A 23,900-nucleotide genomic window follows, 5' to 3' on the forward strand; every position below is an offset into this window, starting at 1 on the left:
CTTTTGCATTCCGCTAGGGGGAGACAAAGACAAAACTCTGTAAAGTTATTTATTTGTAGACTTCAGTGAGGATGCATTGATAACTATTTTGAGTTAAAGCCTGTGTAGCATCCTGCTTTTTAAGGTTCAGTTCAAACTCTAAACCATAGCTGTGGACAATCTAGATTTTAAGAAAAAGCAATGCAGCCTGTGGTTTGGTGTGGATGAGGGGTATTCATCTGGCTACCCAGGCTGGGATGAAGCAGAGCTGCATGGACAACTGAGGTTTTCCTCCAGTGCCCACCTTTCTTGTATCAGCTTTTCACATACAAACACACCAGTGATGTTTTCCGGGTATAAAAAGGCTCAAATTTAAGGTGTAACGTCTCCGCTGTCAGTGTGGTGTTGTGCTCGCAGTTTTACACTGTCCATCTCCTCATTAGCCACAGTCTCCTAATATACTGCTGACAATTTGTCACTGCAGGAGTATTTTTGTCAGTTCCTTTCTCCAATCATTATTCATTCACACTACTGCAAATTCTGCTTAGGTAGGAGGAGGCTGTGCTTTCACCCAGACTTCAAAATTGGCCAGGACAGCCAAACTAGTGGGAGTACAGTGATGTGTGTTGCGTCTCATCAGCACTTCTGTGTGACTGCAAAAATGTGCCTTGACTTGGTGAGGCTGAAGATCTTGTTAAATCTTTAATGCATAGCAATGTGTTTGAAAAGTGCAATCTGAACACGGTTTAATATGTATGAAATCCGAAGCGTTATCCACGCTAACCTCTCTGTCTACTTCACAATCGCTTTTTTTTCCCCCACCCAACTAAGTGTCAGCGGTTCTGAACCTCAAAGTTTTTTTTTTTCTGTGACTTAATGTGTGATATCTGGAAAAAAGTAGAAAAGTAATGGGTTGTAATGAGTTGTTCTTCACTAGAAGTAGACCTAAAAGTGGCCCACTCTGGTCCATTTCTAGTTTATAAATGCAACACTTTCCCAGTCTGTGACACCTTTTCCTATTTGAAAAGGATTTTACACCTGCAAACACTCAGAATCACACATTTATTCACAGTCAACCTCCACACATGAAGTAAGGTACTGAAAAAAAAACAAAAAAACAACTTAACAATTACTATAATCTGTGTCTGGCATTATTTGTGCAGAAAAACAACAATAATTAGCACCTTCAAATGCAACCCATTCTTCTCCCTTGAAAAAAACGTCTACGTTAACGTGTGTTTATAAGTATTTAACTTCTAGACACTTCTCTTTGTTTGTGATGTCACAAATCATGCCCAATGGCTGGCCTCTTAAAGGAACACACCCACATTTGGGGGGAAAATCCATCGTTTTCAGAACCGGACAAGCAGATTGAAACCCTCCTCTCCTCCGAGGTGCATCCCCTCCCCCTCCCGGATGGGGATTTTCCAGAACCCCAGTGTTCCTTGTCTGGCACTAAAAATGAGGGAGAATAATACAATTCCTTACAAGTTGGTGGTTTGTTGCTCTATAATCAAAATCTGGATGAGCGCTACAGAGAACAGCATCGCTGTCTGGAGTCTGTACCTGCTTCATTTCACATAAAGTGCAGCTCAAAAACACACAGAAGTGGGGGGGGGAGTTCATTTTGAATTACCGTAGTAAGCCCATGGGATGGTTGGATGTCTGCCACCCCCCCTTTTTTTTGTAGCCATCGCAACCATTTAAGCAAACTAAATTTCAAATGTATAATGATTTCTGCGCTCACTAGAAATGTTTCTTTATCTTGGATGTTGCCAAATGTTAACTGATTGAAAATGCCCATCAACGCAGATTCAGCCAGCTAAACTCCATTTAACTTTTTTTTTTTTTTTTCCTGTCTCCCAAGACGTTGCAGCCAAACTCAAGACGGCCCACTCTCAGCTGCTCAGAGACTCCACTTAGCCTATTGACACAGACTCAGCGTATGGCTTCGGGCTTTTCTAATACTTTCAAAATGTTTCACCAACACTTGCTTCAGCGTCTTAAAAATACCCAGATGGCACCAGCCCACGTCTTCAGGCCACGTTTGTACTTTGACAAACTGACCCGTGGCTCTCTATGCTGCCATTGTTTGAATCGTCGGCCATGAGAGATCGATTTGTACACCTTTGCTATTTAGTCTCATTCCGAGGCCACATGGGTGACGCCGCTGTTCTGTGAGCGGTGCAGCAGTCGAGGAGAGATACTGCAAACGTATTCGCTTTGATCATGACTAGCAGCTTGTATATTTTCCGCAGCGTTAAAAAGAGACAGCATGGGACAGAACTGAGAGAACAGGACCGCCTCTATTTATTTCATTACAAACTGCTTGACAAATACAAAAAAAAAAAAAAAAAAAAACATATCAGAAGACGTCAAATCCAAGATGTAATATTTTTCATTCTGCCGGAGGTAATTTCAAAGTATTAAAGTATGAATTATGAACTGTCTAGACTGGCACAGCCATCTTATTCCATCACTCTATTTGGCTCTTGCATATACATGTTATCTGAACAGACCAGTGCAAATTGGTTCCTGAATTGACACTATAGTTAAGTTTACAAATCAAATTAAAATGGTATGTGGTAAAACACTTACTACCATTTCAGTGAAAAGATAAGGCTGGCTATATTCTTTTTTTTTTTTTTTTTCCCCTTTGGTTGACAAATCCTTGAAAAGACCAAACAATGTGTTTGTACTTCTCCTTTCCCACCATGTTGGTTCCCGATGAAAGTTATAAAGCAAGACAGAAATACCAACAAGTTTCAGACACATTTTTCCAGGGACATTTCCACGACTTTGTAGGCCGTAAAGACAAATGGTCATGACCGGATTTTCTCTAAAACATGTAGATGTGAAAAAAAAAGAAGTAAAAATCCATGTACCACAGTATATTACTACTAATAATGTGGTTTGACCTAAATAATACACATTTCAGCACATTGAGATGAACCAAAAGTGATTTTTTTTTCTCTGTTAATCTTAACTGGGCAACATAATGAAACAATAAAAAAAAAAATCCATACCTTTGCCATTATTTTCTTAAGATCATTTTTCAGCACTGCCATTTTACTTTTCACGACCATACACACCTTGTATGAAGGGCAACTTTTCGGCTGTGGATTCATACACATTTGATACTCAAGATGGTGTATGTGCAGTCGCTGGCCAATGTGCTACGTATATTAGGATAAAACTACTGTAGTAAAAGAATAACAGCCCTGCAGTGGCGGCTTATGGTAATATCAGACCATGTCACCGAATGTCGTGGTGCAATGGCTTGGACATCAAAGATGCAGTGTATCAGGCTTTGCTTTGATCATTGTTTGCTTTAGTCTATTCAAGTGATTTTTGTGTCAATTAAAAAAAATAAATACAGAATGTCGCCAGCTCTATCCTGTAAAAATGTACAATCCACAATTTTTACAATAAAAATGTTTTTCAAAAACAGCAAAATAGATGATTTTTCTTTTTAATCTACATTAATGTCCTGCATACAAAAGTTTAAAAAGATAAAAGAAAAGCAAACGCACAATGTTTCAATTGAGTAAAGCTGCATAATTTCCCAGTTTTTAAAAATAAAAACGTGCGGCAGAAAATCAGCAGTCAAGTCAGGACAGGAAGTCTCTACGTGAGGCAGACAGCCTGAGGTGAGAGTCGGTGATCGATAAATAAGCCTGCCGCAGACGGAATCCTTCATGAGAAAGGTGGTGGACACCCTCCATCCCTCTTCATGCCGCCTGCTGCCTCTGCTCAGGTAGTGTGTGCTTCCAGCCACTGCAGAGGGGCTGAGATTTTGCCACACAGACGGCCCACACAGAGGACCGCCAACACAGGTTTGTTGATGTCTCACAAAGTACATCACAGTGGCCCTGTGGAGAAAAACCCTCTGAGCAGTTACCGGAACAAAGGATTCTGTGGCAGTTTTCCTGATGGTTACCTGAGCTGTGTACCGACCGGTCTGAGCGTCTCACTCTCCAGAACTATCGTCCGAGCTGTCCTCACCTGCTGCCCTCCAGTTTTTCCTCCTCTTCTTTTTGGAGTCTACACCCAGGTCCGCATCTTTGCTGGAGTCCTGCTTTTTTCTTTTGCGACTGTGTATCCTTCTGTCCCTTTCTTTGACGACATCGCCATCATCATCGCTGTCCCCCGAGCTGCTGTCCTCATCTCTGCCCCTCGCCTTGGCCGCTTTCTTGTTTTTGTGTCGACTTTTAGTCCTTTTCCTCCTCTGCTTGTCTTTGGGAGTACTGCTGTCATCGCTACTGTGGCTGCTGCTCGAACACGTCGCTTTCTTCCCCCTGCCGCCCTCTTCTTTCTTCTTCTTCTTTTTCTTCTTCTTTCGGGAGGATTTTTTGGAGCGTTTTGATAAACTTGTCTCCGTAGAAGACTTGGACTTTTTCATTCTGTGTTGCCCAATCTTCTTTGCGGCTTTATCACTTGACAGAATAAAGACAATAAATGTAAAAGATAACGTTAAGTACGGAATGATGCCTTGATGTTGCTTAAGTTAGCACAGGGAGCATTGTTCATCCTGTTAAAATGGTTGTAAAATCTCCTCTGTGGTGCCACGGGGAGCTTTACTGAAGACATAACCCATGATGATGTAATTGGGGATCTCTCTATTTTAGCCTAGAGCCTCTCTTCAAAATTTAATACATGAAGTTTACAAGACATCAGTGTTTACCAGGCATTAAGGGTCTAATGAAAGGCTGTGGAAGTTTGTAAATTACACTAAGTTGGTGGAATATCCTTTAAAAATCTGAATTGCGTTCTTCTCTGTCTTGTTTGGTTTTATGCTGCATGTTTGATTACCTGTCACTTTCAAACTCCTCTGGATATAGCTCCTTGAAGCCACTGTGTCCCCATCTGCCGAGTAGAAACACCGGTCAGTTTTATCTAAATATGGCACAGTTCATAATATTGATTAATATGACCATAAATGAGGCATTGGAGACTAACCAGTGAAGCAATGAATATATATTCAGATGAGGGATGTGATGAAGGGATCTACCTGTCAGGATCATTGTCCTCAAATTCATAAAGTTTGCGAGTCCAGTATCGAGCCTCTGAGATGCACTCTCTGCTTTGGCGCAGGTCCCCGGTCTGATCTGCCACTCGATCACAGTGCATATGTCCCCTGGAACACAGCCATCAGCGACTCAACAAGCCAGCGCACCGTAACAGCCCTCAATATTGTGAAACTCACTCCCACGTGAGCTCTGGTGTCACTTGCGTTCAGGTGCTTCAAGTCAAACTGGGATGTCCCCGGTTCCTACCTTACACCCTCTGAAGCCGACAAATGTTTGTGGTGAGACATCTGGACTTCGCAGTCTCGCATTTTCCACATCTCAATCTCCTCTTGGATCTGCAGCGGGTCAACAACAGTAAGTGGATGAAAGACTACACAAAAAACACCCACACATGGAGCACTCCAGCGAGTTCAACTGTTCAAAAACATTCAGAAGTTGTAGAATTCCTTCATCACTTACGGGCAGCGTCATTCACCATGTTAGTGAAACCACAGCTGCCTTCATCAGCCTAGAGTCTTTGGATAGTCCAACAAGTCCCCCACGGACAGGTCTAACACAGATGTGGACGCACGCATGTCTTGGGTCAGTCTGATCAGTGCGTGTGGGTTTCCTCAAAGCTTCCTCAAAGATCAGAGTGTGGTTTAAATTACCATCTTTCTCCCTACAAGGTTTAGTATAAACAAGGAAGCCGCCCTCTGTGGACAAAATATGAATCTGACACGGTTCCTAAACCATGTGCACGGATTTGTGCTGTTCAGCTGTTTTGGGTATTTTTTCTAGCTAAGAGATAAATTGCAATAGTGTCAAACTCTCTTTTTAAGTGATACCAAACAGCAAGTCGTAACTGGAGGCGTAGGTCCAAAAAGTACCTCTTGTTTTACAATTATTCAAAAACATCAAGTTTTACACAAAAAATGTTGGTATTATTTGACACAAGCTGTTCCTGAGCATCACAGCAGAATCTTCCCACCTGAATGAGACAGTTCAGTGTTTCATGGTCTGCTGTCAAACCCACGTTCCCCTAACCCTCAGGACTTGAGTCTGACTGGAGCCCACACCTCCAGCTCCGCAAATCCCAAACTACATCGTATCAGCTGAGGATATTAGAGAGGAAATCACTGTAAATAGGAAACCAGCTGACCACCCACAGGAGTGCTTAAATCAACACAACGCAGCCGTTCATAGCATTTTAATATTCATGACCAGAATCGGCTACACGTACTGATGTTGACCGCAGTGTATCAGACAAGGAGGATTACACTTGGCAACTGGGGGAGTCTGACTGGCTCAGTATAGCATAGGATGTGCTCTAGAGCTGCTCTTCTTAAAGTGGATCAATTTAGGGGTATCACTTTCTCGAAGGATTCTCAGTTATTAAAGAATGTACCGTTATGATATAGAGGAGGGAAAAAAACAACTGTAAAATCCGATTTCAAATCTGCAAAGCATTTTTTTTTTTTTGGATGACAAGGGGGTTTTTACTGTCTTGGGGCTATAAAACACCAAATGTAAAGCCACCGATTCTTCCATGAACTGACTGGACTAAATTAACATGAGACCAATTCAGATGTGCTAGAACAGAGAAATAAAGGGGGTTTCTCTCTCTTTCTCTCTCACACACACACGCACACACTGACACAGATGCGCGCCTACCTTGTTGTGGGCATCTGTGTGGCGCATAACATTCCTCAACCAGGTCTTCCCTGACGGTTGCTTTGCCATGATGAAAGCTGATGTACGACAAATTTGAAATGTGAGAGGACAAACAGATGAGAAGAGCCAACTGCCGCGGCGACACGTTATGGTACGTAAAGACTCTGGCTGCTCCGGTACATGGAGCACACATTTAGCTTGTCAGCTAAAACAGTTGAACAATCAAATATAAAGGACAATTCAGGGAGTCACTGAAGAATACTACAAAAAAACTAAGGCTGCTAGGTTATTGTAGTTCCAAAAAATGTGAACAAATTGTACCTTAGAGAGAGAATAGCATTGAAAAACAATAAAGGACTCGCGGCTACTGCCGCTACTTCCGCTTTCTTCAAATACGTAATACGTTTTCGTGCGTTATACGGAACTCAGACGTGATTGGACCCTCGTCACGTCAATCATCGTCGGGTGGTACAGGAGTCAGAGTATTCAACACGGTAAGTTTTTGAATTTTAACAGTTCATACGCAATGTGGACGTTTAAAACGGATGTTGAAGCACTACACTACTAAAGTTTCGCAAGTTAACCGAACAATTATCCATATATATATATTTTTTTAAATACTTGAAAAGAAGTGTGAACAACACAATTCCCTTTAGTACTAAACATAGAAACCATGTGAGTTGTTCCAAGTCTCTTTTGAAAGACTGAAAGTATTTAGGTAATGAAAATGAAAGGCTCAGGAATCCAATATGGCTACCCCAGGAAGTGAAACCTCCCATCTTATACATCTGAAATGAAGCTCCCCATTTGGAGAATATTTGACTTAAAGGAAATGTGTGTTGTCATACCAGATATTTTCAAGCTTGCGCAAATAAATAAATGATCCAATATAGATGTTACATTACCAGTTCACCTTTGACTGAAAACATGAGTTGACATGGCGACACTGTGTCCTAAATTTATTCAGTTTTTGAAATCAAGTATATATACACCCCCCCCCCCCCAATATTCTGAGGCAACTTCATCATACGATTGTATTTAGAAAGTTTTAAGAGTTGCACTTTCAAGCCAAGCAAACTCCGCTTGATCTTCTCCAACATTGTACCACACTAAACTGCTCAAATATGAACTATGACATGGATCAAACCAGGGTTGTAGCGAGAGGTGAAGGTGGATTGAAATGAATAAGTTAGGTAAGGTCTGGAATCTGTAAAATGAGCATGTAGACATTACTGGGTGGCTGTTTACTGTTCGCATTGCACAAATCGCTGTGGACCTTTTCAAAGAAACAGCCGCTAGATCCAAACCAGAGTTAACATAAAGCAAAATAATCTACTTTTAATTAGAAAGCACCTCAGAATGGGCAATGGCCTCTTGTGGCTGCATAAACGGCTCTAAAGCGTTTTTTTTTTTTTGTCTTGATTGGTGAGGAAATCAAACGCATGAGAAGCAGAAGGATGTAGCTTGATGTTCATCCTCTGATGTCAGTTGGAGGATAAACACTGGAGGGTGAACAAGCAGGACTCTTCTGGAAGGTTCACTGGAAGATGTCAGAGGGAAAGACTCTTATTTTGCAGCTCCTAATGGCTCAGTAGAAGGTCACCGGCTCTTTAATGTTTGTTTATTAGTTGACAAAATGTCTTTCAAACCTGAATAACTGTTTCATTAACATTTCCACTGATCCTACATTACTTTTCTACTGATAGACTTTAATCTTTGCAATGCAGCTTTCTGTTTTCTTGTTGTTGTTGTTGTTGTTGTTTTAAAGGAAAACCAAAATAATTCACCTTAGCTGTTAATCAATTTCCCATGGTTTATTTAAAAAAAAAAAAAAAAAGAACAGATATAATACCAGAGACAGACGGGACATCCTCTCATCTTCTAAGAATATTTGTAGCAGACGATCTGCTATCGATGTATTCAACAAGAATGGAGCCCGTGGAGCCTCGTGAGTGTTTGTTTGAAGGTCACGGAATTAGAAAAGGCAGTCATGTAAAGCACAGTTATCATTTCCTATCAAAATCCCCAGCCATTGTATTTACAATTTGTCTGCTTGCCGTCCTTTTGACTCTCCGGACTTTCTTCTCACCTGCTGGCTCCCTGTGGTGGAATGACTTTCAAGCTGCACTTTGAACAGCAAAGTCACTCCCTGCATGAATTGAATATTCTCTGTTGAAGAGGCACTTTGTTTCTCCCTCCGTCACATCTTTGTCTGTCAAATAGACATCGTCAGCTTGTTTTGTGCCCGCATTTGTCCTTGTCTTTGTAATCTAAAAACATTCAAAGCAGTGCTGAACAGTGACACTGCTTTTTCAGCTACAAAATTGCCAAAGTGATATCAAAACTTCCCCAGCAACTCCACCTGCTCAACATCTGTGCTTGTACTTAGAGTGTCTATGCATATTTGATATATTTGCCTAGGAAGACACCTTTTTTGTTTTTCCCATCCCATGAATAAACATAGCCAAACTTCTCTGACGAAACAAATCGCTCCGCAGTATAACATGCTGGCAGTATTTCACCATTGGATCAGCATAAAAGAGAGCGAGACCTAAACACTAAAGTGCCTCTTGCGGTGTCTGCGTGAATATTAATGTGTTTAGAAAAAAGGCTACGAGCGTAATCTGTTGAATAAACGAAGCAGAGTGGCACAAACCTCCAAGGCCAGTAGGGCTGTCTTCTATTTTAAATGCAAATCCACAACTTAATTCAAATATTTTGGGTCAAATGCTTGAGTCAAGTTCTCAAGCTGTATATATTAAAGAATGTTGTCTCTGGCAGGTAATATCAAACTTGACCCATCTTATGTCTTATTTGCAAAATATTAACTTTTGAATGAATGAATGAAGGCCTGCTTCCTTTGAGTCTAACAAAATGCCTCAGTCTTATTGTGTGGACCTGAATGTTAAAAAGTTTGTGTAAATTGATAGTCAAGGTTTTACACACACACTTATGTCAGGAGGGTACGTCAAAAAAAATCTGAAGTATTCTCTCAAAATCCTGAATCCCATATAAACCTTTTTTTTTCTACATTATCCTGCAAAAAAAAAAAAAACCTGCTCCTTCCCTTCGTCTGAATGGCTCTGACCCCCAAACATATCCCTCCACACACCCCAAGGCACCCAGAGCCAGCCAATCAGTGACACATTTACATGAAATGAGGGTGCAGCACTGTAGATTGTACCTTGGGGTACAGCAGTGGTCTACTTCTGTCCCCCTATCTTTGGGAGTCCAGCACCAGGGGGGCCCCCTCTGGGTATGAGCACCTTGATCTGTGTGTCTTTCCTCCAGGGACAGAAAATCAAAGCCCTCCAGCACCCAATACACTGCCTAAGTTGCTCAAGTACAGATAAATGGTTGAAATGACCTCACCCAGAAGAATATTCTGGTTCTGAAGGGCAACCCAATTAAATATATTTTCAAAAAATATGACAAATATATCTATTTTTTTCCCACAAGAGTCAGTGGAATAGTTCCTCATCAACCAATGAAACTATCTGAAAATGCCCTGTCTCACAGTGGTAAAGGATGTTAAAATGAAATCCTGGATCTGGATTTGGATCTGGATTTTCTACGGTGCTCAAGATGGATTTTGGTTAACTGACAAATAAACAACCCCCCTCCCCCCCCAAAAAAAATTATGCGGGGTTAAAATAATCAATATCATTGCTGTGTAATTAATTGAAGGACTCATGTTTATGTCGTTATCTGGAGATCACAAGTTTTTTTTATAGCTGGATCTATTTTATTGTAAGAAATTGGCTCTTTATTTACGGAGATAATGAGTAACAAATGGGTAATTGTCCACCCATGATTATTATCATAACACATTATATTATGATTGTCATGATTATATGTGTTTGAATTGTTGTACGTCCATCGACATAGATCAGCGATCTGAATCGTAACTTATTTTGAGAAGCAGCCTTTCGTTTTCTCGAGATAACAAGATGGATTAACTTGTGGCGACGCAGTAATCAGCTGGTCTCAGGCTACTGGCATTTAAAAAAAGAAATCCCCAGCACAGAGCTTCCGAGCTTCCGTAGGCACACACAGTTTAATAGGATGTCATACAAACAAGTGAGGCTAGTTTGACTTTTTCAGTCTCCGTAGTTCCTAACCAGTGTGCAGCAGCCTGGTGGTCTGCTTAAATATTTCAGGCAAGTTGACGGACAGGTGAAACGTTTGATCACATTAATGGGAAGAACTGCAAACTATGTCTTGCTGATGACACCAGCAACCTCTCTGAAATCTTAATGAACGCTGTGCTCAGCCAAAACCTGTGCTTCAGAATAGCAGCACATCTGATTTAGTCTCCTGCTGGTTAAACCATGAAGCTGCTAATTTTGGGTTTAGCTCATGGCTCACAGTGCATTCTCATGTTTGTTTGTTTTTAAAGCAGTTGCAGGGAAAACGGCTGTGGCGTAGCACACGGTGAATAATCTGAGGCAAGCTGTAATTGCAGGCTGATGAGTGGATTCCCTAAGTACCGTGTTCTGGTTGCTTATTTGAGCAGTAGAAATATTCTTTGTTCAGACTGTGTAAATATATCATTAACCTCCTCTATGTTTCAGTATGTGTGGTATGTTGCTGTTGCAGAAGCCTGTGATTTTGCCTGCAACCTAATGGCTTCGTTGCAGAGCCTTTTTTTTTTTTTTTCAATTTGTTTACTTTGGATTGTATCATTTCACAGACACACTGTACTTATAAACCAGAAAAGGAAGGAAAAGGAGCAAATTTTTCTCCCTCCTCCTCCTCCCTGTGAAAGGAGAGAGCAGTGGGGAAAGGAAGGAGGAGGAAAGAGGGGCAGGGGGAGGGTAAACACACCCAGACAGAGCCATGTCTGACATCCTCTCGCCCTGAAAGGAGGAAGGAATGATACAAAGCCAGCGCGACAGAGCAGAAGAGAAAAAGAGAAAGAGGGAGGGCAGAGGGAGTAAATGCAAAAAAAGGCAGGCAGAGAGGAAAGGCTGAAAAAAGATGCACAAGAGCTGCATCAGTTCTTGTCCGCAAGGAACAAAAAACATTGTGTTCGTGAATGGAGCTGGTGAGCTCAAGCACTAGGCGAGAGCCATGAGAAGCCAGGCAGACTTCAGCCGCCCTCTCCCTCTGGCTCTCCCTGTTTGCTCTGCCAGCCTGGACTGAGACTTGGCATCATTTAGGGGAAGGTTCCAGGGCTTTTGATTAGGATTTTTTGGGCTTGGTGAATATGCTGCTGGAGAGGATTTGAACGGGCTGTTGCTGCTGACTGAACACGGCGTGCGACGTGGAGACCCCTCCGGTTGCTGCTCACCTCCCGGCTGCTGCTGCCTCTGGCTGCGGTTGGACTATGGTCCTGACTCAGAAGCAGGGCATCACCCAGATGCAGGGCTACTACTGTCGGGGAGGCTAAGCTTGTAACCAGCAGCATGGGAGCCAAACAGATGAAATGGTAAGACCTGTCTTTATGTCCGATGACTCAGGTTACATCACCTCTGGCTGTTGTTTAGTCTGCAGGAGTGTAGCAGTGATTGAACTCGAACGTGTATCTTCATATCGATGCGATGTCGTTGGTATCAGTCAACTGAAATTCTCCATAACAACAGCCTAACTGTGCAGGTTATTGTTGTCTGTTTACAGTGCAGGAGGTGTGGGTGTGTCCCTGTGCGTGTCTGTGTGAGCCAAGCTGCTATTGCCTAGCAACGACTGTCTCGCCTCCATTACCGGCTCTTCCATTTCATGATTCGGACGATTCGATCATACAAGGCCTATGTTTTTAAAGTATTACCAGCAAATTGTGCCAGTTCTGCGGGGAAATGACTGATGTAGTTGCTATTACATTGTTAGTTTGTTCGTGCTGATACATCCAAGTGAAAGTGGCCTTTTGGTATTTCATGTTTGATGCAGTGTTGTACTCACGCCGCTCCCCAAAAGTCTCAAGTCTGCATGGAGAGAAGCAACTACATACTTATGTTTAATTTTCCCTTCCCTCCATGGCCCTTGAACAAAATTTCGAGTAAAGCGGATTTCTTTTGGGTAACCGGGAACAACCCACGAGGAGGGAAATAAACTGTGGCACACTGGTGTCTTCTGTGTGATAAAGTGACATTTTATCAGTGTAAAATGTTAATCTGGAAAGTAAAAAAGTGCCATATTTCAATTTTAAATTGTGAAGCAGAAGCATAGCGTCGCTAATACAATACTGGAGTTCATATCCTCAGTGACCTTTCACCTCTGCGAATCAGATGATGTTAATCTGTTGTGCTCATCTCATGTAAACCCCTGCGCTTAATCTGAAGCTTACGGCTCCAATCTATCTGCATATTTGTGTTCCGTTGGTGCATCAAATCAGCGACCAACTAAAACCAGGTTTGTCCGCATCATCTGTATTCTGCAGTGACACGATAAATTGGAGGCCGGTGCTTTCGTCCCCTTTAGAGAAACTCATGGGGACAATCACAGCAGCATCAGATAAGACGTTCGATGGATGGTTTTTATGTGGCCGGCAGCATTTCTCTCTTGAGAAGCTGAAGGGAATTATCTACCTGAGGCCTCTCGGTGTAGTTGATGTCACTAGACACAATTAAAATCTTTAGTTTATTTAAACCCTTGGCCCAAACTGAAATATCTCAGCAACTGTTTGATGAATTGTCCCAAATTGCGCTTTAGAACTCAGTGTTGCCCACATAAAGCTTGAATTGATTCGTACTGGGGACCACAGAATTTAGCTGTTGCATTCATGTCTCCTCTTGGTATTAATTAGCACAGTTGTAATTACGCTTCAATTGCTTATCTAGTGCCATCATCTGGCCAAAATATGATCTTGGGTTCAGACTAGATTGCTGCAAAACTCATGACATACAGCTAACAACATTAATGACTTTGTGTTGGGTGCTAATTAGCAAAATACACATGCTAATGTGCCAAAGGAAGACCTGCCATCAGCATGTACAGAACTGCCATTGTAGCATATTAGCATGCTGACTTTAGCATTTTGCACAGCTGCGCCTGTATTTGAAGCCTCAAACAGCCACTAGCACCACTTGCAGTATTTGTTAGACTGAGAGACAGAACCCACGATTATTAGAGGACGCAGTCACGGCGAAAGGTTGCAAATTATCCCATGTGAAACGATCTGAATCGTGCGAAGAGGGAGATCTTGCAAGTGTTAATTGCCTGCTGTGATATTAGCTCGTGCAAAGCAATGCAATAAGATAAGCAGTAAATCTCATCGGCTACAATCTAAATCTCGATGCATATGTACCAGCGGAACAGGTTTAACTGCGCAAATGCAATCCCTCGGGACATTGTTTGGTTTCTAAACACATTTTTATCTCACTCTGTATTTTTTGGGGAGTTAGTTTTTAGCCTGAGGATCAGGTTGATGAAATTGTGATTCTATTCTCTCCCTCGTGTAGTTCGGACACAAAAAGAAACAGAAGGAATCCCCCTCGCTAAAGGACCATGCATAATGCCATAGGTCGCAGGTCACAATCCTTGTTTCCTATTTCTGCAAACACAGTTGAGTGAAGATGACAGCGGCCCCGCGCCCGGGGCTGCAGGAGAGGCTCTGAACACACACAACACATATTCAACAAACGACAGTAAAAAAAGCCACTCAAAATCTGAGGGGGCATTATGTCTTAAACTAATGGCCAATGGGGAGCAAACTATGTGAAGAATTTCATGTATACTTGCTTGCGTGTCTGTGCTTGCTGTGCGTTTCTGAACAGGTCTGTGCTGTGTTAATTTCATTATCAGTCTGTGATGCACCAATTCCTATGGGTATTTAAAGATGGATTTGAGTTAAAATATTTTGCCCAGATGGGATTAATGCCCATTTTGTGCTCCCTTGGGAGTTGTTAAATTCTATATTTCCATTTTCTGTGGCTAGGTTTATTTATTGCCATTCATCTGGCAGGAGATGCAAACACACTCATCCCTTCCTGTGCCCACCATCTGTTTCAGTCTCAGCTCTGCCAGCCCTGCTCACTCCCCCAAAGAGGAGTATGTTATCACCCAGTCCACCGACACCCCCAAAGAAGAAACAGTCCATGATCAGTCCGAGGACCAGAGGGGAACTCACGATGACAAATCTGAGCTGACGGAGAGAAAATGTGTCACAGGTTGGTTGGCTGCACATCAACGCTTGTAGAGGAAGAAAATAGGCAATGAATCCCTCCAAAAGAACGCTCCCATGCCTCATGCCTCCTGTTGCTCTCTCCCTTTCAGAGGAGGTCTCGCTCTGTGGTTTGTGTCCTTCCCTTGGGTATGATGTGCAAGAGGAAGAGAAGTCCTGGGAGGAGCAGCTGGATGCCCACCAGGAGCAGCTGGAGAAGGAAATGCAGGAGGCCAGAAGGATGGTGTTCCGCCTACAGGTAAATAAACAAACTGCAGTGCCGCCATGAACAGGATGACAAAAGGCTCATGGGAGAAAGGTAACAACTCGGAATGAGGTTCTAGCTTTAATCCAGACGTCTGAATCCCTGCCCATATATCTGATTGTTTTAGAGAACCTCATGCTCCCTTTGGCCAATTGGACCCTTTAGTCTTATTATCAGGATAAAAAGGATTATTCCTCAACACCTGATTCACTCCAGACAGGATGATGCAAGTTTGTCGAAGCTTCAGGTTATCTGCTTGGGTTAAAGACATATCAGTTAAGATACTGATACACTAAATTAAAGTTTCTCTAGCGGCGGCGTGGCTCACAGGTAGAGTGGCCGCCTATGAGAATAAGAATTAGAACACTTTATTCATCCCATACTGGGGAAATGTACATAGTTACAGCTGCATTTACAGAGAGAAGAAGAAAAGATAATATAAATTAAAGAATAATTATTTATGAAATGAGAAAAAAACAAAACAAATATTAATATTTATATTAGGCAATTTAGTTATTTACAATATATTTACATAGAGAATGAAAAAAAGTCTAGAAACCAAAGGGTCGCTGGTTCGATCCTCACTTCCCCCGGTGACCATGTCCAAGTGTCCTTGAGCAAGATACTGAACCATTATTTGCTCCTGATGGCCCTGTGATGGACTGGCGACCCATCCAGGGTGAACCCCGCCTCTCGCCCAATGTCAGCTTGGATAGGCTCCAGCCCCCCAGCGACCCTTAACCGATAAGCAGTATAGAAAATGGATGGATGGATGGATGGATGGAATTTCTCTAGCAGTTGTTCAGACTGTCAATCTCTGTCCTTCCACTGAAAAAAATCAATATACAGCTTGTCCAAATCAATATACAGCCTGTCCAAATGTAATAGACATTTCTGATAAATAATCTTGGTTATAATCTGGGTGAGTAATGATTAAGCCAGAGGCCTGAAACGCTCACCCTCCCGCCTCTCTGATGATCACCATGTTGGTGTCTGGAGACATTCCTTGTTTTAATCAATTCAACACGCTCAAAAGTAAAAGAAAAAAATGGACCAAAGTTAAAAAAAAAAAAATTATAGATACATACATATATATATATATATATTTAAAATAAATAACATGGTGATCATTAGACAGGCGGGGGGGGGGCATTTCAGGCCTCTGGTTTAATCATTACTCACCCAGATTATCACCAAGATGAGTTAAAAAAAGGAAAAAATTGATTAAAACCTGGAATAAAATTCAATGTATTAACAGGAAAACTAATGAAAGGAATGAATGAATGACACGGGCTGAAGTGTAGACAGTTTGATTAGTAGGTCTAATTTATTTTATTCCATTCATTTGCACTAAGAAGCCTCCCTTGAAACAAAGTGTGCAGCAAAATACAAAACAGATTATGTCTCTTTTCTCTGTTCATGTATGTGTAATTAATGTGCGTGTTTGTTTGCAGGCTCTGCTACTTAACGGCTCCCTACCCGAGGAGGACCAGGATGGACCTGTGAACTTTGGAGATAACCGGGCTAATGCGGAGCAGCAGCTGGTATAGCGCCCCCTCTCTACTTAAAAACCCACTTGCTCGTCACTCTGCGAGGAGTGTCGTGTCAGCCCTTCTGTTGTGATGATGTTTGCTGCCTTCACTTCTCTCGAGAGTTTGCTTCTGTAGAGCACAAATGAGTCTGTCTGATCTGCTCGTCCATGTCACACAGGCCCACTGCCTCCTCATACGTTCTGACACTTTCCCATTCTCTAATTATGCTGCTCCTACTGTCTTCCTTTGAAGGTTTTAATCCGCAGTCGCCTGGACCAAAGCATGGAGGAAGCCCTTGATCTCAAGGTACAGTTAGTAAATGTAATTAGATATTTGAAATAGATGAGGTGCGGTACAACTAAAGGGACCTTTTTACTCAACTCTCTGTTCATTTGCTCACCACTCAGAGGGAACTCCTGAGACACAAACAAGAGGCACGCCACATTCAGGCCATCAAGGTGAATATTAAATTAGCAATTTTTGAACAAGTTGAAGTGGGCCATTAGATTGGATCCCCTCTATGCCACTTCAAAATGATGTTTCTACAGTTTTCATGCTCGAGAACATACATTCTTGTCTCTGTGTGAGGATGATATGTTAGAGGTGGATGTATGCCGTTTATCTGTATGCAGGTCTTTTCTGGACATCTCTTAGATCTCTCCCTTTCTCATTAGGATGCTCTGCAGCAACGGCTGGCAGTGCAGGAAGATGCTGTGCTGCAGCTAAAGCAGGAACTACTGAGAAGCAACATGGCCAAAGATCAGCTGGAAGGGGAAAATGTGAGACAAGTGATGATTTCTGTTAGACGTGATAAAATATCTGACCTGCTTGACACAAAATTGGAGTTTATGTCCAAGTAAAATGCCACGCTGAAACGTCTGTTTGCAGGCAGAGCTCAAAAGCAAGCTGAGCGAACGCAACAAATTACTCAGTGAATATGAGGTATTTTTTTTTTTTTTTTTTTTTTAGCAGTTACACTTCAGTGAGTTCTTTCCATCTCAGCATGCATTTGTAGCTTTCTGACATCGATCGTGTTTGTCTCAATAGCAGCAACTTGGAAGGAAGGACAGAATACTGCAGCAGCAGCAGCAAAAGCTTGAAGACGCTCAGCACAAAGCACATGAAGCTGGACGGGTATGAAAAATGATGGAAGCACTTGGATGATATACACGTATACAGCATATTTATTTGTTATTTTTAGATGGAAGAAGATATTAAGTGGACTGGGGATTATTAAATTCTATACAAATAGATTTTGAGATTTTAGTTTAGGTTTTCTTTTGACGTGCAGATATGTAGTTTAATTTCTAAAAAATGTTGGCAATGTACTCAAAGAACATTGTTCAAAGGGGAGCAATGGGACAATATTCAGTCACAGATTAATACAGAGTCAGTGCCTTTGTATGTAAGCCAAGAGGACTGTGAATGCCAGACCAGTTGAATATAAACTACAGTGTCAATATTCGTGGTAATAAGAGAAAATGTCATTCGGTGCAACAGCGTGGTTCACTGATTTGTTTTTAATAGACTTTGGACAACAATCAGGCTTTATAGCAGAGAGGAATTAGCTCTGTAAGTCTTCGGCTACACAGGGAAGACTCGTTTGTCGGATTAATTCGGTATTATTTTGACTCTTTTTATGACCTTTGTAGATCATAGGAATGTAGAACGTCATCAGGCATATCTACTGAAAGATGGGGGTGAACCCCTCAGCCTCCGGTGTGCATTTACATGTTTTGTTGTCCATCTGACAGTCATTCAGGAGTGAAGGTGGTGGATATAACGGAGCTTCAACATCTCCTGCAGCCTTCCAGCGTAATGCTGGTGTATGTACCCTTTTCTTTTGTGAGGCTTACATTTTTTGTCGAGTATTTATAAGGTTTTGAATATTAGTAGCTTATTTCTCTCAGGAATCAGAAAAAAAAATATAGTTTTAAAGTTAATAGAAATAGATGATAAATCAGAATGATGTGATTTTAATTCTAAATATAAATTTTTAAGCCATGATAGGACAGACATTTAACGTATTACTCTAAACCTCTAATGTCTGATAGTAGACTCACAAGTGGCACCACCGTGACATTAAAACGACACTATCATCTTATTTCAAGACATATTTTACTTTCTGCATTCACAGATTATTTTACTTTTTTAGAAAAAAAATGGCATCAGCATAACTTTAGCATGTAAAAAGTAAATAAAAATATCTGTGAATGAGGTGCAGCTTGTTCAAGGATTCTGTCTTATAGTACGCAAAAAATATATTTGGCAAGACTTTGTTGTTTGCAGCGTTTTTCTGAATCTCAATCCACACTAGTATTTTCCTGTGTAATCTCATTTTTGGTTTTTCTTTGCAGAAGAAAGCTTGACATGATAAATGATTCTAGACGCCGTACGCTCATCATTAAACTGTGTGTCCCAGGGGGAAGAGCTGCAGCTGGTCAGGGAGGCCCTGCGGAGTCTGAGAGACAGCTTCTCTGGTCATGACCCCCAACATCACACCCTGGACACTCTGGAGCAGGGTGTGGCCAGCCTCATGGATCGCTTACTCTCCCTCGACACCCAGCGGAGACAGAACCGAGGGGTACACGCTACCACGCGTTTAAGAGTTGTCAACACATCTGTCACTGGATGATTGAGTCATCAACCAATGACAATTGACTTCTCATCATTAGTGTTTGTTCTCATTCTAGGAGGAATTTAAATCACCGGGGCGCAGAGCTAACTCGACAGACCGTGACTCCTGGCCGCCGAGCTCAAGTGAGACAAACAAAATCCTTGTTTTGTTTTGTCATCTTCTGCTCACTCTCATTTCAGCCCGTTAAATCAAATCAAGTTGTGCCATTCAATCACACAGCCGTGTACAGAGGGCACTGAGGTTCGTTTTACCTCGTTCTCAAACAGTTTTTTTTGTTGTTGTTGTTGTTTTTGTAATTATTTCCAGAAATGGCACACTCCCACAGCAGCCCAGGGTTAGATACTGCCGTCTCCACTAAAGTGCTCTACTTCACCGACCGCTCGCTCACTCCATTTCTGATCAACATCCCAAAAAGGTGAAAATAAGTAGCTTGGATTTTTATGAGTGTTTATGTTTGTTCCCATCACACTAGATTGCATGAATTTTAATCATCTGTGAGTATTTTTCAAGCTCCACTTTGAGACATTAGTCATGCATGACCAGAGCGATGTACATGTATGTCTTCTGGTTATATGTTTATCCTAGAAAGTCTCAGTGTCTGTTTGGGCGTATGTGTGCATGCATGAGTAAACCTCCGCATCATGTGTGCTTTTCAAGGCTGGGTGAAGTGACTCTGCGAGACTTCAAGGCTGCTGTGGACAGACAAGGCAGTTTCAGATACCACTTCAAGGCTCTCGACCCGGAGTTTGGCACAGTGAAAGAGGAGGTAGGCGTGGGAGTGAAATTATAGCCCCTACTTCTTTCCACATCATCTTCACCAGGCAAATCTAAAATGTCAGTTACAGAGTATGAAATGCTAATAATAGCTCTGCCTGCTCTCCACTTCAAAACACTGCAGGAGGACTGATCTCCATCCCAGAGATTTTGATAACACAGAGTAGTCATTTTCACTTTTTTTTCCCCCGGACCTTTGTAAATTATAGATGTGAGTTTTTCTTGGATATGTAAATCTTAGCTGTTGGCTGTCTGTGCAGGTATTCCAGGATGGAGCAGTCGTACCAGGCTGGGAGGGGAAAATCGTAGCGTGGGTAGAGGAGGACCACGGGGAGAGGAGGTAGAACCAGAGAAACCTGACATCACCACTGCAAACCTCAGTAGTGTCTACTGGACCAGGAATCCACTGAAAACACTTGTCATTCCATCTTAAATAATAATTATTACACAATTAATAGGGACCAACACTATTTTGATCAGTTTTAAATGTTTTGTAGAAAGAATCTGATGCTTTATTTGAAGGAATGCATATGACGCAGCTGATGTAGAACTTGACATTAAGTTAATTAATTACTGTGATATAATGTGATGCATTACCTGTGAAAACTACATTAACACATTACAAACGGTGCTCAAAAAGCCGTGAGCGTTTCAGTGTGCAAACCTTAAAATAAAAGGGTTTACTGACATTTTTCACAAGTTCCAGATTGCCAAATAATGATGTTGTCCTGCATCAATTTTAATGTTTTAATAAACACAAATTATTGCATGGTTCATTTTGTTGTGAGTGATTCCAGCTCCTCACCATTACACCTCCACTTAGGTACCCACACATTAACCAGGCTCAGAGATTGTCATTAATGTGAATTATTTATCAAGTTAAAGAATTAAATTTACTGCAGAGGCTACATCAACACTGGCATTCATTTCAGAACAGCCTGGGAAAATATCACTTTCTGAAGATTCTGTTTATTTTTTGATTAGCTGAATTTTCCGGGCAGTGCATGAGTACCTCCATGTCTGTAACATTTTAGTTTCAGATTGCATTTCCAGTATTTATTTTGTTTTGGTTATTTACTTTGACTTGTTTTCAGTATCCAAAGTTTCCTCAGTCTGTTCTCAGTATTAAATGCCACAAACAATACATTTCCATCCAGACACAAACGATTTCTGACAGGTTGGCTCTCTGCAGGCCACAAAAAATGTCAGAAAATATCCACTCTAACAGTAAGCCTTCGATTCTGCTTGTTAAAGATTGCAACTGCTGTGTCTTCCTTTACAGATTTTGGGAACTCCAAAAGCAAATGGTAGATATCCTCCACTTCTAGTAAGAGGTCCTCCTGCATGGAGAAACACGTTCAGCACAATGGAAGACTCATAATGGCAGACACAGACCAGGAACTCCACCTTTAACACAAATCTGATTCTAAAATGGTTCATTATACTGTTCACGGGTGTGTTTGACCACTCACCTCAGAAATTCTCAGCTGGCACTCTGACACGGAGCAAACCTTCGGCAGGTCCACTGTCAGCTCCACCTTGCAAGGACCTCCTGTTGTATCGGTCTTCACCTCAAGTCGGTACTCTGGCTTCTGCGGCTGCACATTGGTGCTAGAAATGACCTGAATTAAACCAGTCTTCTTGTGCTCTGCGGGTCTATAGATCATTTTATCAGCTGGGACCTTGTCTTGTTTCTTTGAACACAGAGAGGAAATCTGCTGCAGGAGGTCAGCTGGGGTCTGACTTGCTGTGTAAAGGAATGTCATAGATGATTATAGACTGTAGAAGAAGGTGAAAGATAATACACCTGCTGCAGCAAAGCAAAGAAACTAAAACAAAAAGGGCTTGTAGCAGCTTATCGGAGTATTGACTTCTTGCTCTACCTGTGTCTGGTTGTTTGGCCGGACTCTTCTGAAACCCAAGGCGACAGCACAAGTCATCTGGGCTACTTTTTGGGCTGCAGCTGACGATGGTGTACTGGTGAGAAAGAGTCAGCCCATGCTGTTGTTGGGCAAAGCTCAAAACCAGCATATAGATCTGGTTCATCTCTGTTTTATCTTTCTCACTTTCATGTAGCACCGCAGGATTAAATGCCACATCTAGTACAGTGTTCCGGCCTGAGAAAAAAACAAAAACATCAATTTATATAATTCATATTGGGTAAGATAAAGGTCATTTTTGTAGCTTGTGATGCAGCACAGCTTTGTCTTTTGCTCTGACCTTCATTTGTGTCTGTTTCCAGATTTCCTGCATGCACAGGTAATGGCTGGCTGGGATCCTGAGGTGCTGGCACACGTTTCCAGCTGCATACGTTGACGTACAGCAGCCCTTTCTGTGGTTCCTGTTGAAAGGACAGATGTACTGTAAAAACAAACAAACAAAACAAAACCAGTCAAAACACACACCCTTTCTAAGCTATGAATATTCATATGGATGACAGCCTTCGGCAAAGCTGCGACTAGCGTGCGGAAGAATTCAGTAGAGCTGAATCCATTAATCAGTTAGTCATCCCGTATATTTCCTTTGAAACATAATTTTGATAATTAATGGCTAATGTTCTCAGTTTGAAGCCATTGGAATATGATTTTCAGCTTTTCTCACTCTGTTGTGGCAGTAAATCAAATATCTTGAGCTGCAGGGATTTGTGACTGGCATTTTCTGCAATTGGCTGACATTTTATGGAACAAATAATTAATCAAGAGTACAATCTGTAGATTAACTGATAATGACAATAATCATTGCATCACTGTAAGACAAACAGAGCTGAGATTCTGTATTTGCATTTGGCCTTTTCTCTGGATAACGTGTCACTTGGAGAAATCACAATGCACTTCCTTTCCTATTGATTGTGTGGCCTGTGGTTGTCAATACAAACATTCTTATTGCAATCATATTTTAAAAAAAATATATATTTCTAATCACAAACTTCGGGTGGTCACTGATGAAAGAGGTTTTACAGGACAAAGCAATAAACGAAACAAAAAAGTAATTAGGGGGTCCAATTTATTCGTCATCAACACAAATATAATAATAACATGTGACCATAAACCTTGTGAAGGCTTTTTTTTTTTTTAAATACAGCTCTCATGTAGGGGTCACGGGGTGTGGTGGGTGACATATTTCGATGTCACACCAAGCTTGAAGCCCCCTGTGCAGGTAAATGGAATGCGGAAGTGCTTAATGAAGCACACCTGTGCTCTCATCGCTCTGACTTGAACTGACTTCGTCCTGAGAACTTGTTTAGGCAGGCTTACCGTTGGTTAACGAATCTCAAACTGGCTTAAACGACGTTACCTACCAGTATTTGTGTGCACAGACACGAGTGGAGTTTAGGCGGAACCATGAATTCAGCTCCAGCTTTCATTTGTTTCCCAATGAAGTTGCGGTAAGCTTCGGGGTCACTCTGGGAGAGATCATCCAGCATGTCCCACAACCGGCTGACCTGAGGCAAAACTCCCCCGCCGGTGGACGACATCGCAAGGTGACTGTCTTAATGAAAACTAGTACACTTTAGCTAGGATATAAGCTAACTAGCCAACTAACAAACCAGATAGCACTTTCTCGACAGTGTTTGCTCTGTTGTTGCTAAGAGACTAAAATATATATAAAATAAAACACGTGCAGCAATATCTTTCAGGTGTGGCAGACGATGCTTATTCTCCAGTCAAACAGCTTAGGCTAGTTTGGGTGTCAGTTGCTATGGAAACGAGGTTGAGGGAAGCGGAAGTGTTCTACAGATGCCACCTGGTGGTAAACAAGATGGGGCTCAAGGTTGTGATAATGTCTTCAAATGATGATCTTCATGCTTCACTCTGCCCCTCTGCTGCTTGAAACTATCGAAATATAATTAATTACACACTTAATTCACAAATTTTTAACAGCATTAACAGGGACTTACATATTTTTTTTGTACATGCTTAAAAGAAATGTA

At 41.7% G+C, this 23,900-nt stretch overlaps 4 protein-coding genes across 9 annotated transcripts in view; 2 read left to right on the top strand and 2 right to left on the bottom strand.

Annotated features, from left to right (window-relative positions):
* Positions 1 to 2,266: 2,266 nt before the first annotated feature.
* Positions 2,267 to 12,171, bottom strand: nkapd1 (NKAP domain containing 1). Of its 4 annotated transcripts, XM_086216685.1 has the most exons (7): positions 6,984 to 7,121; positions 6,663 to 6,739; positions 5,256 to 5,344; positions 4,991 to 5,116; positions 4,792 to 4,845; positions 3,985 to 4,415; positions 2,267 to 3,851 (listed from the first exon to the last, which is right to left on the bottom strand). In XM_086216685.1, the coding sequence occupies exons 2-7, from the start codon at positions 6,729 to 6,731 to the stop codon at positions 3,841 to 3,843; spliced, it is 780 nt and encodes a 259-aa protein (XP_086072811.1). In that variant the 5' UTR covers positions 6,732 to 6,739; positions 6,984 to 7,121; the 3' UTR covers positions 2,267 to 3,840. The 4 variants fall into 4 exon arrangements, with proteins under 4 accessions (XP_086072811.1, XP_086072810.1, XP_086072809.1 ...); XM_086216684.1 differs by lacking the exon at positions 6,984 to 7,121 and adding an exon at positions 12,135 to 12,171 and having other exon boundaries at positions 2,267 to 4,415; XM_086216683.1 differs by lacking the exon at positions 6,984 to 7,121 and adding an exon at positions 7,568 to 7,586 and having other exon boundaries at positions 2,267 to 4,415.
* On the top strand, positions 6,625 to 20,743 carry dixdc1a (DIX domain containing 1a). 3 transcript variants are annotated; one of them, XM_086216672.1, is made up of 15 exons: positions 6,626 to 6,813; positions 14,610 to 14,767; positions 14,874 to 15,019; positions 16,480 to 16,569; positions 16,810 to 16,863; positions 16,965 to 17,015; positions 17,232 to 17,336; positions 17,446 to 17,499; positions 17,605 to 17,691; positions 18,312 to 18,383; positions 18,980 to 19,141; positions 19,251 to 19,317; positions 19,502 to 19,610; positions 19,853 to 19,961; positions 20,230 to 20,743. In XM_086216672.1, the coding sequence occupies exons 1-15, from the start codon at positions 6,779 to 6,781 to the stop codon at positions 20,311 to 20,313; spliced, it is 1,383 nt and encodes a 460-aa protein (XP_086072798.1). In that variant the 5' UTR covers positions 6,626 to 6,778; the 3' UTR covers positions 20,314 to 20,743. The 3 variants fall into 3 exon arrangements, with proteins under 3 accessions (XP_086072800.1, XP_086072798.1, XP_086072799.1); XM_086216673.1 differs by lacking the exon at positions 6,626 to 6,813 and adding an exon at positions 11,092 to 12,093; XM_086216674.1 differs by lacking the exon at positions 18,312 to 18,383 and having other exon boundaries at positions 6,625 to 6,813.
* On the bottom strand, positions 20,492 to 23,687 carry pih1d2 (PIH1 domain containing 2). Its single transcript, XM_086216681.1, has 5 exons — positions 23,268 to 23,687; positions 22,190 to 22,310; positions 21,853 to 22,086; positions 21,442 to 21,716; positions 20,492 to 21,309 (listed from the first exon to the last, which is right to left on the bottom strand). The coding sequence occupies exons 1-5, from the start codon at positions 23,442 to 23,444 to the stop codon at positions 21,175 to 21,177; spliced, it is 942 nt and encodes a 313-aa protein (XP_086072807.1). The 5' UTR covers positions 23,445 to 23,687; the 3' UTR covers positions 20,492 to 21,174.
* The window catches only part of cadm1b (cell adhesion molecule 1b), a 273,072-nt gene continuing 272,327 nt past the window's right edge, over positions 23,156 to 23,900 (top strand). The window contains exon 1 of the mRNA XM_086216677.1: positions 23,156 to 23,450. The gene's annotated coding sequence lies outside the window, so the exon portion shown is untranslated. The remainder of the gene's footprint in view (positions 23,451 to 23,900) is intronic.

Source organism: Aulostomus chinensis, chromosome 10 (genome assembly GCF_037954235.1).
Source record: "Aulostomus chinensis isolate RoL2024-O1b breed Wild chromosome 10, RoL_Achi_v1.0, whole genome shotgun sequence".
Lineage (NCBI taxonomy): Eukaryota > Metazoa > Chordata > Actinopteri > Syngnathiformes > Aulostomidae > Aulostomus > Aulostomus chinensis.

Excerpts from the sequence above, each read along its gene's own strand:
- nkapd1 (XM_086216684.1), bottom strand. The coding sequence starts at position 6,731 with ATGGCAAAGCAACCGTCAGGGAAGACCTGGTTGAGGAATGTTATGCGC. Across the intron at positions 4,846-4,990 it reads GAGGACAATGATCCTGACAG|ATGGGGACACAGTGGCTTCA; the intron begins GTAGATCCCTTC and ends TCTACTCGGCAG. Across the intron at positions 4,416-4,791 it reads GAGGAGTTTGAAAGTGACAG|TGATAAAGCCGCAAAGAAGA; the intron begins GTAATCAAACAT and ends TATTCTGTCAAG.
- dixdc1a (XM_086216672.1), top strand. The coding sequence starts at position 6,779 with ATGAGAAGAGCCAACTGCCGCGGCGACACGTTATG. Across the intron at positions 16,864-16,964 it reads AGGAAGCCCTTGATCTCAAG|AGGGAACTCCTGAGACACAA; the intron begins GTACAGTTAGTA and ends CTCACCACTCAG. Across the intron at positions 19,318-19,501 it reads CTCCTGGCCGCCGAGCTCAA|AAATGGCACACTCCCACAGC; the intron begins GTGAGACAAACA and ends AATTATTTCCAG.
- pih1d2 (XM_086216681.1), bottom strand. The coding sequence starts at position 23,444 with ATGTCGTCCACCGGCGGGGGAGTTTTGCCTCAGGTCAGCCGGTTGTGG. Across the intron at positions 22,087-22,189 it reads GGAAACAGACACAAATGAAG|GCCGGAACACTGTACTAGAT; the intron begins GTCAGAGCAAAA and ends TTTTTTTCTCAG. Across the intron at positions 21,310-21,441 it reads GCCAGCTGAGAATTTCTGAG|GAGGACCTCTTACTAGAAGT; the intron begins GTGAGTGGTCAA and ends TTCTCCATGCAG.